This window comes from Lagopus muta, chromosome 1, assembly GCF_023343835.1.
Source record: "Lagopus muta isolate bLagMut1 chromosome 1, bLagMut1 primary, whole genome shotgun sequence".
Taxonomy (NCBI): domain Eukaryota; kingdom Metazoa; phylum Chordata; class Aves; order Galliformes; family Phasianidae; genus Lagopus; species Lagopus muta.
This window is the reverse complement of record NC_064433.1, coordinates 109,217,112-109,233,239: the sequence shown is the minus strand read 5'-3', so window position 1 is coordinate 109,233,239 and position 16,128 is coordinate 109,217,112. Positions and strand designations below refer to the sequence as shown.

Sequence of the window (16,128 nt, the reverse complement as noted above, 5' to 3'; positions counted from 1 at the left end):
ATGCTGGCTTTGTCAGTGAAGACACAGTGTCCTTTGTTGTTAAATGAGCAACTGACCAATTAAACTTGAATACTTTAATTAGTACTTAATTTCAGCAATTTTAGAGAATAATGACCTAGTTCTGCTAGGCTAAAATTCAATTAAAAATATCTCTCTACTCTGCAATATCATCTGTACTTATTACCCTCCTTGGCCAATGGGTTTACGCCTCCAGTGTGATCTCATTCTAAGGTTTGAAACTGAAACAACAAAGCAGTGCTGCAGCTCGTGTGAAAGGAAAAATCCAGAACAATAAGCAAAAGGCATAAGAAGGAAAAGCAGTGTGAAGAAAAAAAATGATTATACAAGGTTATGTAAACATGATTCTTCTTGACAAATGTTCACAGGTTGTCACCTGTATTTCATGAAGCAAAACAGAAACCTTCATCCACTGTCTCCAGTTGCCTCAAAGCTCTTGACTTTGGAATATATAAGCTTTATCATATAGAAGAACATAGTGAAATCAATTAATCCACGTGATCCTATAAACCACAAATCCAGGGAAAGATATTTAAGTCAGGGCTGTAAATGAAGCTCACATTCACGCGAATGGGAACGTAAAGTATCTCATTTCTTTTATGCACAATTAAGAGTTTCACATTCAGATCAGAGCTTGAAATGCGCCACAGGTGAAAATCTCACTACGCAAACTGTTTGCTCACATCTCTAAAAGATTAGTTTATTTCCCAGGGGGATGCAAGAAAATGGCACTGGCTAGGAAGAAAGGAGAAGACTGCTAACTAGGAGAATTCTATAGTTCCATGATGATGAATTCTGCTAATTAGATTATGTTAACCAGATTCTCAAAGCAAGCCTTTTGGACTCCATTTTTGAAAGGAGGATTCAACTTGAATGCATCTAGTTCTTCTCATATTAAATGCTGCATTATTATATAACACATAATTCCCTCGTACTTCAGCACTTCCACTTAACAAGATATTCAGTTTATAAGTGAACCTTATGGAAAATAAAAAGGGTGATTGTTTCAGTGAACATTTAAATGATGAATCACCAAAGCAAATACCCTATCATTTGTGCCAATGGATGGTAACAGATGAGTGATGAGTTAGACTCAAGTAGAAGTATTAAGAACAGTAAGAAGGTTAGCACAGACTAGATAACTGAATCAAATCCATCCAGACGGGGCCTAAAAAGGTACTTGGTGAAATAAATGCAGAATTCCTTTTAATGAATCATACTACTAATTTGTTTTCCTGTCTTGGGCAAGATCACAGAATCATAGAATATTTTGGGTTGGAAGGGACATTTAAGTTCATCTAGTTCTACAATCAGGTCCATTATCAGAAACAGTCATTAATTTCAGCTGCTTTCCAACCTGACGACTAAAAGTTTGGGATGCCTAGGAATGACTCACTGTATAATCAAAGAATATTAGGACATCATAATCACAAAATAAACAAGAGAGTTGGCAAAGCAGACTATGATAACGAAAGAGAATAAATAGAAGGCTTACCCCTACCCTGGGCTCACTCACAAAACACCAGCAGAACAGATCTCCAGAAGAGATCCTTCCCCTCTGGTAGCCAGCTCTTCAATAGGTCTAGGAGAGGTGCAGCCAGGTTCCACCCCTTCCTGCAGCACAGGTGAATTGCCTTCACCTGTGCTCCTGTGGCCAACTCAGTGCTCGCCTCAGGTGATCAATCAGAGGTTCAGGCCGTGACTCAGCAGTTCCCATACACTTACCAAGTCATGAAACCCAGTTAGGTCACACTGCTTTCACTTAGAAGTGATGGGGAGGCAACCTTATTGCACATTAGCAAGCAGTCTGACCCACCATACTTCACAAAAATCTGTTGCCTCAACTTAAATGATTGGCTCTGCAGATAAAATATTCTTGTGGAGAGGCTGAAAAGCGAGGAAACGTGACAGAAGCTGGGATGTGGTTTTAAACCAGTTCTGAAAGAGTACAGTGTGTTCAGACATTTGTGTGTACACACTCCTCCTCCCGGTTCAAACAAACTGCTCGTGCTATTGGAGGGTTTCTCAGTTGCTGGGCCCCTCATCCATACTGGCAAGTTGTAAAGCAAAACAAGATCATCACAATCTAACCTCTAAATCATTTTATATTTCCAAACCCTTTCTAACCACTGTGCTGCCTTCTAGGGATGTGGAAGACATATGGAAGACTCATCATGCTATCTTAAACACAGCACTACTACAGATTTCAGTGACAGAAGTTGTGAAAAATAAATGCTGTTCCAAACACTGAACATTTCCCTCCCTAAAGCACTAGGAGATGAGCAGAACACTCATCCCATTCATTTGAAACAATATTATCTGCCAACAGTGAATAAGAAATGGCACCATCACTTTACAAACCTGCCTGCTTTAGTCAGCATCAATTGACCTCAGATGTGATAAGCCAACACCTCGTTCCTCCCACACTAAGAATACAGCTTGGAACAAGACCTTGGTCCCTTCTGTGCCTGAGAAATTTATGATGTTCAGACTCAAGCACACTGCACTATACATCCTCCATCTGTGTGCTGCAATGTCTGTACAGGGCTGTATCATACCTATGGTATTGTACTTCATTATTCAGCCGCCTGCAGTCATCTGCTGCTGCAGTAAACTACATCAAATTTATCAACCTTCTATTTTTCCACAGAAAACATTGGCTTTCAATGAAATCCTTCCACTATATTCAGAACAAAACATAGTGCTTAATTTTCAGTAGTTACTGGAAGTACACGACAAGCCCATGGGCTTTACAAGAAGGGAAAACAATGTCCTCAAATTCAAGAGCCAGTTAAGCCTTCAAAGTAATGGAGTAATACTTGCTTTGTATTACTTTATATGCAGAGTGTCATTTTAAAGAACAAACATGAATATTTAAGAGGGAATCCTACATATCAAATGTATATATACAAATACAAACATATATACACATTTTTATTAAGCCTAAGAATGTGGAGTTCACGCCAACACAAACATCTTAGCTACGGCTACAGATTTTAATTAACAAATATTTAATAAGCGCCTAATTACAGTCTTCTTTGCCTCCACAAGTACAGTTAACATAAGGAAATTCAACACCAAGTGGCATAAGGCATTTGAACAAATCGTTTTGGGCCACACAAGAAGCAAAAGTGGATGGGTGCATTAACAGACTGGTCTGCGCTCCACGCAAGTGGAAAGCACCTGAAAAACACGACCCACCAACCCATGAGAACCAACATGTAGGTACTAAATGCAAAAGCTGCCTCACTCAGGACTGCACAAAGCACATCTGATTAACTGCAGGTGGCCTTTATTGCAGACAGACCAGAAAATTAACCAAAGTCTCAAAGAGCCCCTCTCTATGGTCACATTTTCTTTCAGAGGACCTCTCACTCAATCACATTTAGCTCACAGATGGCTTTACTGCTGGTAACAAAATACATATATGGGTTTATAAAGTTAGGATTTTCTGTACAGGTTTTATAGTGTAAAGACACACTTAAAAAAAACTGGTTACCAACACTGGGGTAGACAGAATTAATGAAGAATTTTCAAGAAATCTTGCAGGATGTACACAGACTGCTGAGTTAGCACAGTATGTGCACAGATCACAACCTGAATTAGTCAGTAATAACTGCGTTTGTTTACAAAACTCCAGTACCATATAAATCAAAACCATTCACCTATTATTTTTTTTTCAGCTATATTAAAACTGAGTTTAAATTAAAGTCATTAACAGCATTAACATTAATGCCACGGTTAAAATTACCACGTCAAACAAGCTGAGTTGGTTGCGTTGTTCTTCCTTTTCCTTCTGCTAAGCAATGGGGGTACTACTTTCCAGTAAGAAAGCCTCTGCATCAAGACACAATACACTCTGAAGTACTTACTGTCTCCCAAAGGTTCTCATACATAGGCAGAAGCTTATGCCCTACATGAGGCATGCCCAACGCACTGCCCACAGGATGCATGCAGCCGAGCCCAGCACAGCCTGCACTGTGGTTGCCCAGTGCCCCCCGCCACCATGGCGGCTGTGCAACAGTGACAGTGGGTCACTATGGCTGGGGCAGATTTTTATGAGCATGGCATGCAGGCTCTTGTTCACTGCTGGCAAAAAAGGCACAGGGCTAATCACTGAATCATAGAATCACTCAGGTTGGAAAAGACCTTGAAGATCATCGAATCCAACCACAGCCTAATCATACTACCCTAACTCTAACAACCCTCCACTAAATCTTGTCCCTGAGCACCACATCCAAACGGTTTTTAAACACATCCGGGGTGGTGACTATGATAAAAATGTTGTTTTGTAGCTGAGAATTTGCTCTATCAGGGTGATCATGCTCTTTGTATCAGTTTATTTTCCATGGAGATAAATAGGAGGCATTACTTTTGGCGCAACCTACAGATAATCAGCCCAAGACAATCTCTCTTCACTCAGTGCAGCCCAGGGAAGTCAAAACGTTGGACACTCGTGTACAAGCTTTTGGAAATTTGTCTTCTGTGGCCATCACTGTCATTCCAGTGAACACCACTTCTTGGAACATAAACATAGCTTAAAAGGCTGAATTTCTGCAATCAAACTAATTCAGAGCAGGAGAGAGAGAAAGGTTTTTCCAGTTGTGGCTTGCATCTGGCTGTGTGCCAGCTCTTTCACTTAATTGCTCTCCTTACATTTGCTACAGAATCACAAAACACACATTGTACTGGATAGAGAAAATTAGAAAACAAGTTCAGTTTGGGAAAAGGAACGTGGGGAAAAGGCAATTAGTGAAGCAGGAACAATGGCTGGCGTGGGCTGATAAACCGAACTAAAATCACTATTGACTAACCCAACCTTCTTTTCTCTCTCTGAACTTACCAAGTAAATAACAGGAACTCTGTAGGTATAACAGAGCTGTATTTTAGTACAGCATTTGACAAAGTGCTGCAAATCATGAAGGCACTAGAGATATTTTGCCAAGAGAAAAATACAAAAGCACATAAGCTGGCTTAGAAACAGAGGTGCTGGAGGTAATTGCTGATGATTCATTAATGCAGAGCCAGGTACCAAACAGGCCACTTCAAATTCTAGAATTAAAAACAGATCATTAAATAACAACCAATTTTAAAAAAAATGTACAGCATATGACCTTGAGAAAAAGTTAAGAAGTCATGGAGGCAGGCATCAGAAACACAGGAAAGGCTGTAACAGATACAATACATGGTGTTTGGACAGTTCCTGATACTAAAAAAGAGACACCTTATAAAAACCCACACAAAATACACAATACAATACACAAAGCCTACCAATACAAAAATCACAAACATCAAAACAAGCTACCCAGTTAGAACTGCTCACCCTCACAGCAAGAGAACGGTATTATTTTGGCATTTTTCTCATGGGTTCATACCAAACACATAAGTTCAAAAAAGGAGATTCATCTGGAGTCCACAGCAATTCTGTATATGGCTTGCAAGCAGCATTTTACAGGAGTATCATCTGTCTGCAGCGTTGGTTCTTCATAACCTGTAACAACTGCTGAACCTTCTACCCATGACTTTTGTTGCTGTAATTGAATTGCTTCAGTCTACTGTAGGGGTAAATAGTGAATGACTGAAACTCCAGAGTCTGGTTCAAGTGGAAATCCTGACAGAAAGAGGCCTAGCAATACTATGTCCAGTCCTTTTAGGTCTAATTTGGTCTTCATGAGTTTTACAAATTCAGGATCTGAAACACTGCCCAGAGACTTCATTACAACTTCCAGGAGAGTGCCAGGTATAAAGCCATTCTCCTTGAGGTCACAAATTAGTCCTGAAGGCTCTTCAGGAGCAACAATGGTCATGTCCTTGGCAAAAAATACTGTGAGCTGCCTTTTCAAATATTCCAAAAAAAATTCATTCAAGCTTACTCAAACAAATAACCTCCTGTGCCTTCAAGATGTATGAGCCCATCAGTATTACTCTATGCATTACACCAGTTCACTTTGGGATCAACCCAACTCAGAGTCAGAGGATTCGTAGCACAGATGCTCAATTAACTTTCCTATGTGCAGGAGGTCACGCTATCCATCTGATGGGAACAAGCGATGGATGAGCAAGACAGTGATTTACAAGGGCTAACGTAATGGAAGACAATGAAATATTTGTCTCCTCCCTTTATTCTTTCCAGTCAAGAACAAACATATGAAGAAGAACGAGGTGGTATTTTAAATACCCAACTGCCTTCCCTCCAAGAAATATGTTTTCCCTCCCACATCCTGATTTACTTACTAGGTAACAGTAAATTTTGATACTGACTTCAGATGCAGAAGTTACTGTTCATCTGTAAGTCAGAACACAGGAGGAAACAGTTTTAAACTTAAATAGAGTAGATTTAGATCCAGTATTAGGAAGAAATTCTTCACAATGACAGTGGTGACGTTGCCCAGAGAAGCTGTGGATGCCCCACACCTGGAGGTCTTCAAGGATGAATGGGGATTTGGGAGACCTGGTTTAGCAGAAGGTCTTCAAGATCTTTTCCAGACCAAATCATTTTGTGATTCTACGGATCTATGCTTCTGAAGAATAGAACCTGCAGGTTCACAGCACATTTCAGATTCATCCTTTTCATGTTACTTCCTTCTACACTTGGATGCAATTTGACTAAAACATCATGCTAGTTACTGCAAACTCTTGCCAACTGGAATTGTGCACAGTGTGCTACACAAATAAGTTTACAAAAACTAATTAGGAGAAGCAGACACACCGGGCAGCAACAGTGCTGAGGCATGCACTTAATCTCATCTTTTCTTTACTGAATCAGATTCACAGAAGAAAAAACCAACAACATATTACTTCCTCCTGATTTTTATTTTATTTTTAATCCTACTGCTTACATATTTTGGATAGCTAGTTCTCTTGCTGCCACTCCATTAACAATACCTGGCAAGCACATTATGTGCTTTCAAAGTGGAGCAATTCTGCAAAGAAGATTTGTTTTACCCAGCACATACGCTACATTTGGCCTTCTTAGGTGGACTCTGAATGGACCCCACTCTCCTACCACCACTTTAGATGTTAATCTGCAAGATAACAAATACCTGTAAGAACAGAACAGGACAACTTCCTGAAAGATGCATCACATTTGTAAAGATCACAGCCAGGCCACTATGAGGGAAGTATGAAGCTTCTGTAAGAACAGTTAAACATCCTCACCAATTCCTCCAGAACAAGCAGATGTCTTAGATCAGAGTGTGCTTTGAGGAATGTTTCCTTTGGAGTCAATACCAGGTGCAGGAGCCTGGGGCTTGTTCTCTCCCTGAGCCACAGTTACGTCAAAAAGAACTGTCTGTGGGGCTGTGCAGTGAACTGGGTCAGAAAACTGACTCATGAGATAAATAACTCGACAAAGAAGGAAAAAAAAAAGGTTATTTATAACCTGGATGGCTTTTCAGAGCAGTTAACCACATGGTCTCACAAAACAACTTTCCTTGAAGAATTGACGTGGATGGAGAAATAGCACAGGTGGAAGAACCAGCTAGTGTTGGGAAGGAAGGCTGTTGTAAAATACATGGAGACACCATATAGAAATTGAGAATTTATCCAACATTTGTTTCTATTATAGCTTGTTTTCATTGTCTTTCCACTTTCCAGAAATCGAGGAACAGAATCATCAACGAGCTACAAAAAAAAGCACTGTAAGATTCAGGAAGAAAACCAGTGATTCAGTGTTCATTCCAAACAAATAAGTTAACAAACAATAGAACGTTTAAGGCAAGCATCAGAGCAAAGATAATGGCTATGTCATTCTTGGTTGAGATTTCCATCCCATATCCCCTTCTGAAAAGTACTACTGGTCCCACAGGAGAAAAGGGGAACAATTGCAATCAGATTGGAAGGGTTCCACCAACCAGAAAAATCATTCACTTCTGCTTTCAGAAATCACTGTATCTACAGCTCAGAAACTGCACCTCTGGCTTTCATTGTGCCACAGGGCAGGCTCTACCATTTTTCAGCAAGTGCTCTATCACTAACTGAAGCCAACACATTCCTCTGGCAAGAAGTGCCAGAGGAAAGTTGTTTTTTTAAAATGAATCACGTTAGAGGTTGTAACTAAATTGTTTCTCCTGCTCTATTTTTAATTGTTGCAGATGTTAAAGAACTGGAGCTCAGAGACATGGACGAATTAGCACCAACAAAGTCCTGAACAGACATCTGAAAAACATCAAGTAGTTCAGCATAGCCAAATTTCAGCTCAGGAACACCTGCTATCACAAGTTACGCCACTGCTGCCAAGCTACAAGATGATGTGCTAGTCTGGCTTCTGCAGGGGCGCGCATCATCCATCAAGTGAATCCTCCTGGTGCACTTCAGGTGTCATGCACATCAATTGCCTTATATAGTTGGAAGCTCCTCAAGAAAAGATCATCAGTATTTTGGGATGTAAATATAAAACATAAAAAGAGACAATTCACTACAAGGGAAATTTTAGAGAAGTAACTTTGTATGTCATTTGTTTTTCTAGTGCGTATCATTCTATTGTATTAGTATCACAGAATCACTAAGGTTGAAAAGCCCTCTAAGATCACCTAGTTTAACCATCAGCACATCACACCATGCCCAGCTCTTTTTGGGTGATTGCAGAGAGCAATAAGTTCTCCCTTGAGTCCCACTTCTCCAGACTGAACAATCCCAGCTTCCTCAGCTGCACCCCATCAGACTTGTGCTCCAGATCCTTCACAGCTTCACTGCCCTTCTCTGGGCACACTTCAGGGCCTCAATGTCTTTCTTGTAGTGAAGGGCCATAACATGAATGTAAAGCCCTAATTCTTGCTTCAGATGAACCATTTAGGACAATCTTTGGACATTACAAACAGAAAATGTATTCTTTTCTCTTCGCATTTATTTTTGACGAGTTCATTTTTTCAGCCTTTGATCTACAACAAAAACAGGGGTTGGCCAGTAGATACATTTCCTATTGTTATTCTGTAAAGGCCTTTGATTGATTCATCCTTCTTCTGACTCATATAATTGATGCCATAGAAGTAATTTTTGAAAAGCAGAACAAGCAGTCATCTTAAATAAGAAATACTCCTATTCCTACTCTTTGCCTGTACAATACTTGGCACATTTGACTACATTGTTCAAAACAAAAGATAGAAAAAAAAAATAAAAGCCTGAAACTTCTCTTTGCTATGGCACCAGATAATCATTAGGAATGGGTTTACAGTGATTTTGGTCTCATCACATGCAAGCAAATTCTATCTGTGTCTGAACAATGCAGTTGGAGACTATCCTTAAATACTATAGAAATCACCAGCTATGTTGGCCAAAGTTGCTTTACCATTTCTTCTTACAATAAAGAAGGAACTAAAACCACAGGCCTACTGTCTGTGGAGGAAAATCACTGAGGACCAATCTAAGAAACATGAGAATCACCTGTCTTTATTAACACCCAAAGAGACAGCTCTTTTCATTCTTCATAAATGAACTTAAAAAAGAGAAACAGAAACCACCAAACCAAAGGCTTTTTTATTCTGTACTAGAGGAGCTGTTTTGGTGGCATCATACAATGCAGGGAAAACAATTTCAGATGCCAGAGCCAAACAACACATGGTATTTCTCCATGCTTTTAGTTCCATCTCCAAGGTAAACAGATATGGAAAAGGAAGTCAAGAACTAAATCATAACAGAGACAACATTATCCCAAATTCTGTGAGCATTAGGGCAGATCAAAAGCAAGCAAACAAACTCACCATTATGTTCCATTAGCATTATCAAACACAGAGTAAGAAAACAAAGTACAAGATTTGGCTGTGATAGTTACTTACACATAAACAAAAACCTGCAGCCTCTGGCTTGCAGACAGTATTACTTAGCCCAGTGGACCAAAGGTGCATGTCCACTGCCCACGTCAAAGCAGCTGAGATCTTCCCTTGTCTTTTCCTTGCCCTTTCAAACTTATTTGGAAACTCACAGCAGCACAAAGGACTGAACATATAGCCTGAAATACTCACTCACAAGTGCTGATTTTCTGATGGGTGCCCTATATAAATCTCAAATCCACCTACTGACAGAGATGTTCCTGGTGACCAGGATGAGGTACCTCCACAGAACAGAAACATGTTCATCTCTGTGAATTCAATCTGTGGTTTGTGGAGGTCTCTCACTCTGCTTGCCAGCATCGCAGCCTCTGCTTATTGCCATACTTACCCACATTCTTTCCCACCTGGAAGGTCAAGTAGGAAAGGGGAGTCAAAATGATATTTAAAATTAACGAACAAGAAATCCATCTGGGGAAGAAAACACTGACAGTAACATAATGTTGAATGTTGTGTGTTGTAATGAATATGTCTATTTTTATTTCATATCATGAAAACTATGACAAGTCAAGTAGGAGACACATCCTTGGATTAAAACAAGTTACCTAACTAACAATAGCAACTCCCTAACATTCATTTTACCACTATTCGTAAATACTGGACAAACCTAAAGCTTTTCCTGATATCAAAGCTATTCAGGTTACACAACTGGGAAGTAACTTAGGACTACTTTAAGAGTAACTCAGAATCACCTTCAGAAATTTTAAAGGTAAATAAAATCATGCAAGCAAAAGCTATTGAATCTTTTGATACAATAATTCAAAGCATAGCTGAGTAGACTTTGCTTCTCTGGAAAGTTACAGAGCTATAGAATACTCTGAGTTGAAAGGACACTACAAGGATCATAGAGTCCAACTCCAGACTCCACACAGGACCACCCAAAATCCAAACCCTACGACTGAGAGAGTTGTCCAGATACTCCTTGAACTCCAGCACTGGTGGCCATGCCCACAGCCCCATGCAGCCTGGAAAAGGAAATGAAGTTCCACTTGTTGGAAACTTGCTACTTCTGCTCTTCCACCAATACCAAGGTGAAAATAACTTCCTAGTAAGCACAACTTAATTAGAGGCTGCCAACGTACAAATTTCCAAGTGCAGCCTGGAGAGATAGGAGAGCTGTTTTTTCCTCCACCCTAGCAAATTCTGTCTGCACTACACACTGAGGAGCAACAGAGCGTAATTCTGACAATCTCCCATGCAGAACCAGCTCTAAGTCACTTTTTAACTACCATAGTATTTAACTGTATCATAGTCCAGAAGCAAAAAAGACACTTTCAAGGACCAACTTGTCAAGTCATACAGAGGCTCATACGTCAGAGGAAGTCTGAGTAACAGAGCAGTAAAGAGATCCTCTAAACCAAAATTGAAAAGCCTCATCATTTCTGAAACAAGGATTACTGCAAAGCTTTCTGCTATCACAAAAAAGGCCTGGCGAGAGGAATGGGAGCACAATTTAGAGATTATTCATTGGGAAAAGATGGACGGACAGCTGGTCTGCAGATCATGACAGCCTTTCAGGTATGGGTCTCCACACACACAGATTTTTCTACTAGACGTTGATCTCCTGTGTACATCACCCCAACCATGTATTAATTTTCAGAAGATATGTTTACATCTTAGCTGGCTGATGCTGCTGCTAGGGGGCTGTAGAGGGGTGGCCAGCAGACAAGCGGAGCTATTGTCCCCCTCTGCCCTGCTTTTGTGAGACCCCACCTGGAGTACTGCATCCAGGCCTGGGGCCCCCAGCACAAGAAGGAGTGGAGCTGCCGGAACAGGTTCAGATGAGGCCATGAAGATAATCAGAGGGCTAGAGCACCTCTTCTGCAAAGACAGGCTGATGGAGATGGGCTTGTTCAGCCCTGGAGAAGAAAGAGCTCACTGGAGACTTCACTGGGCCTTCTAGTACTTGAAGAGAGATTACAAACCTGAGGGAAATCAACTTTTTACATGGGTACTCTGTAATAGGATTGGGGGAATTACTTTAAACTAAAAGTGTTAGATGTCAGAGGGAAATTCTTTCCCTGGAGGGAGCGAGGCGCTGGCACAGCTGCCCAGAGAAGCTGTGGTGCTCCATCCCTGGAGGCGCTCAAGGCCAGGTTGGATGGGGCCCTGGGCAGCCTGAGCTGGTGGGGGGCAGCCCTGCCAACGGCAGGGGTTGAAACCTTTGAGCTCTCTTCCAACCCAAACCATTCTGTGATTCCATGATGCGTGGCTTGTTGCAGGCCTGGTCTCAAGCACACCATTTATCAGCACAGACCATCTCTGGTGTGTAGTCAAGTGCATTTATAAAGCACAGACAACCCATGTCACAACACTGTGTTATGGCAATGAGATTCTTAAACTGGAAGTTTCATGCAACCCCATCACTGCAAGGATCTCTTTATGGTAAGCAGCCAGATTGTATCATAAAGGCATTTTACAAGCCACGTACCAAAGCTCACCCCAGCGCACACCAACAGCCACCAGACCTTAGCAGGAAGTCGGCACCTGACGGTCATGGAAGGACAAGATTCACTTACACCCACACAAGCCTCACGCACTCCCTTAGGGGCCCTTCTACTACCCGCAGGGCGAAGCTTTGCCAAACTCCACCACCGCGGGGCGCACCCCCCGGCCAGCACAGGTCTCAGCGCGGGACCCCACATTGGCGCCCTGCACGCCGCGCCGGTGCTCCCGCAGCCGCCCGCCAGCGGCACCCGCCGGCCCCTCTCCTTCGCTCCGCGGCGAGGAGCTCGACCGTCCCCCGACCTTACCCACTGCCCGCGACAGGACGAGGCCGACCCACAGCCTCCCGCACCGAGCAGCGCTCACCCACCTGCAGGGGAAAGGTGGCCGCCTTGTTGCCCACGTAGCCGCGTACGACGTGGCTCTGGATGGACAGCACCCGGCACTCGCGCTCCGGCTCCATGACTGCAGCTCCACCGCCAGCCCACGCTGGGCCGACACGGCGGCGGCGCCGGGAGCAGCAGAAGCGGCAGCGGGAGGCGGGGCGCCGGCGTCACGCGCTCGCCCGCCCCTCCTGTCACCCTGATCGGGGAAGGGAGGCGGGGAGAGCCGGGGGTCTGTGGCCGCGCTGAGCCGCGGCTGTCAGGCGATCGGTGCGGACGCCTAAGGGCCGCCTCTCGCGGCGCGGCCGAAATGGCGGCTGCGGCGGTGGTCTGCTGTGCGCGGCTGTCAGCGCCGGGTGACGCCCGCAGGTTCTCGCCAGCCCAGTGTCACCCGGTCACCCACTTCTCCTGCAGTGTTGTCACACGCTTCAGCCGCACGCTGAGCCCACAGCCCCTTCTCCAGCAGCGCAAGCTGCCCATGGCTCTGTACCCCTTGTTCTAGCCACCTTCATTGCTTCACTGTGTAGCACAAGGCGCTCGGTGCCTCATGAACGCTTCCAGCACCCATAGCTCTGCCAAACACTGGCCAGCACGCAGGTGTCAGCCACTCTGCCCTTCACATTTCCACTTGCCAGCCACCATTTGCGATCAGCACTACACAAAGCACAAGGCTTGACGCTTCACCAGCGCACTGCCATGGCGAGGACAGTGCACACGTCATAGAATCATAGAATCATTAGGTTAGAAAAGACCTCTTAAGATCACCTAGTCCGGCCACCAACCTACCCCCACCATGCCCACTGCCCACGTCTCTCAGTGCCACATCCACATGACTCTTGAACACCTCCGGGGATGGTGACTGCACCACCTCCCTGGGCAGCCTGTGCCACTGCCTCAATACTCCTGAGAAGAAATGCTTCCTAATGTCCAATCTGAACCTCCCCTAGCAAAACTTGAAGCCATTCCCTCTTGTCCAAACACTGTTATCTGGGAGAAGAGGCCAACTCCTACCTTGCCACAGTCTCCTTTCAGCTGGTGATAGAGAGTGATAATGTCTCCCTTGAGTCTCCTCTTCTCCAGACTGAACAATCCCAGTTGCCTCAGCCACTCCTCATCAGACTTGTCCTCCAGATCCCTCACAGCTTCACTGCCCTTCTCTGGACACACTGCAGGGCCTCAATGCTTTTCTCGTAGTGAGGGGCCCAAGTTTAAACATAGTATGTCCCACCTGTCCCACAGCTCCTCAGGCACCCAGAAGGTGCTGTGAAGCCAGCAACACCATTCACAGCCACCCAAACCACTCTGCAATGGCCCACTGCTTGCTGCACTGACAGGCCACACGGCTTGCCAACAGATTTTGAAGTGAGTGCAATTGTATGTTATTGACACAACCCTTCAGAGAACTGCCAAAGAATAAAAGATGTGTTGGCTAGCAAGTGCTGCAATACATCAGGACGCTGCTGAGATAGGAGTTGATAAAATGCCTGGGAGCTTCATCTTCCTCTGGCCATTTGTCATTACTGACCATCGTGGGTTCAGTCAAAGATCATGTCACAAGGAGAAATCATGCCTGATGCCTCTTGTTCTTCTTAGTGGACAGCTTTAAATCGAGTCTGAAATAGAAAGATTATTTCTCAGAAATATTAAATTATATTTCCTCATGTTATCTAGTGGTGAATGAAGGAACATTCTATTCCTTTCTCTGTCATCACTCCAGTTGCAAAACACAGAGCTTGCTCTAGGCTGGCTTTACAACTTAACAGATTCTGCTTTTGTTTGCAGTACTTAATGTTTGACAACAGGATACAAAATAACCTCCACAAAAATCTCATGTTTTTCCCTTTGTACTAACTACTGACACTTGTATGAATTATTTCTCAGATGAGTATTTGAGGTGTTTGTCTTAAAAGAGTTGAATTTACTGCAAAGAAAAAGTGCAGTGCTTCTAAAGGTTTAATTAGTGTTACAGAACAACTTACATTCCAGTGCAGTTAAGGCTGAGACTTATATCTCCATCATCTATAAATGGAGGTATTTTCTAATTTTATAAACTGGTACATATCCTTGGAGTGTAAGGTCAGAACAGTGATTCAAGTTGATAATGATCTGCGTCTTGTATGCTCAAGATACAGCAATCTGGCAAAACATAACAAAACAGCATTTCACATGAGGAGGTTCTCTCAATGGAACACAGGTCTGGGTGGCAAGTTAAGAGTATATACTGGTTTTAAACTAAAAGAGAGGAGGTTTACATTAGATGTCATGGAAATTCTTTTCACAAAGGGTAGTGAGGCACTGGCACAGCTGCCCACTGGAGGCAGGTTGGATGGGGCTTTGGGCAGCCTGAGCTGGTGGGGGGGCAGCCCTGCCCATGGCAGGGGTTGGGACGAGATGATCTTTGAGGTCCCTTCTAACCCAAACCACTCTGTGATTCTACGATTCAGTTTCTAGTCACATATCTTCACTCTTCCTCCAGACTTCCTGTTTTCATACATTCAAACCCACTTCCTATCCCTCCTTTGCAAGACTCAACGCCTGGATTTCCTCCTCTCATCAATTTAGTATACCTAGAGCCAAAGTTGATTGCTAGTTTTTAACCTCTTTCACATTTTCTTCACTTTTGTTTTTGTTTTTGTTTTTTTTTGTTACAGTCTTCTGTTTTTTCATCTGATTTGAACTATTCTATCCTCCCCAGTAAATGTCATTTCTCTTTGGCAATTCCACTGTTTTCTTTCTTTCCATATTTCCTAAGTGTGTGTTCTTAACTATGTAGTCTCTGTTTCCAGTAATCACTCTTAAACTACCACCATTTTTATTCTCAATTTTCTCTTCCGCTTCTCCTTGTCCCATTCCTATCTGTACTCTCAACAACAACAACATATCAGACTCTTGTCCCTCCATGCTCAAACCAGGCAGCTGACTGGTATCTATGTTACCCTAAGGCAAAAAGGAGAATAAAGTGAGATTCCAGCTTCCATTTGCTGTACCAATATGAGGCAGGAGACTTGAGGAGCAAGATTGGCAAGTAAAGTCTGCTTTCATGAACTCTGAAGAGCTTAAGGCAGTACTTGTAACAGACCATAGACCATCAGATTTTTTTCCTCTCTAAGGCTTACAGAACTGTGTTAGAATTTGAGCTGCTTTTCCTAAATGGAGCAAAATACGCATTCTTGACATGAAAGCATCATCTTTTCCCCAAGTAAGCAATCCTAGACTTCAAAGCATAAGCTGACAACTTATTTAAAAAAAAAAAAAAGAAGAGTAAGGTATCTTCTGCCTTCTTCCAGCATTATGGGCACTTGTTGGAATACAGATGTTGTCCTTTTTTTCTGCTTTTTCTCCCCCAGCACTAAACTGTATTCCTTTGGGACACAACTCAAATAACATATCTGATTGGTTGCACAGTATTGCTGGGACAGACTCGGCCTCTCAGAAGGCAGCTGTGCACTGACATTTCT

At 43.0% G+C, this 16,128-nt stretch overlaps 1 protein-coding gene across 1 annotated transcript in view; it reads right to left on the bottom strand.

Annotated features, from left to right (window-relative positions):
- Positions 1-12,846, bottom strand: part of PDXK (pyridoxal kinase) — a 43,900-nt gene extending 31,054 nt beyond the window's left edge. Inside the window, exon 1 of the mRNA XM_048955970.1 lies at positions 12,658-12,846. Within this exon, the coding sequence (XP_048811927.1) occupies positions 12,658-12,750 (93 nt within the window). The 5' untranslated portion in view covers positions 12,751-12,846. The remainder of the gene's footprint in view (positions 1-12,657) is intronic.
- Positions 12,847-16,128: the final 3,282 nt, after the last annotated feature.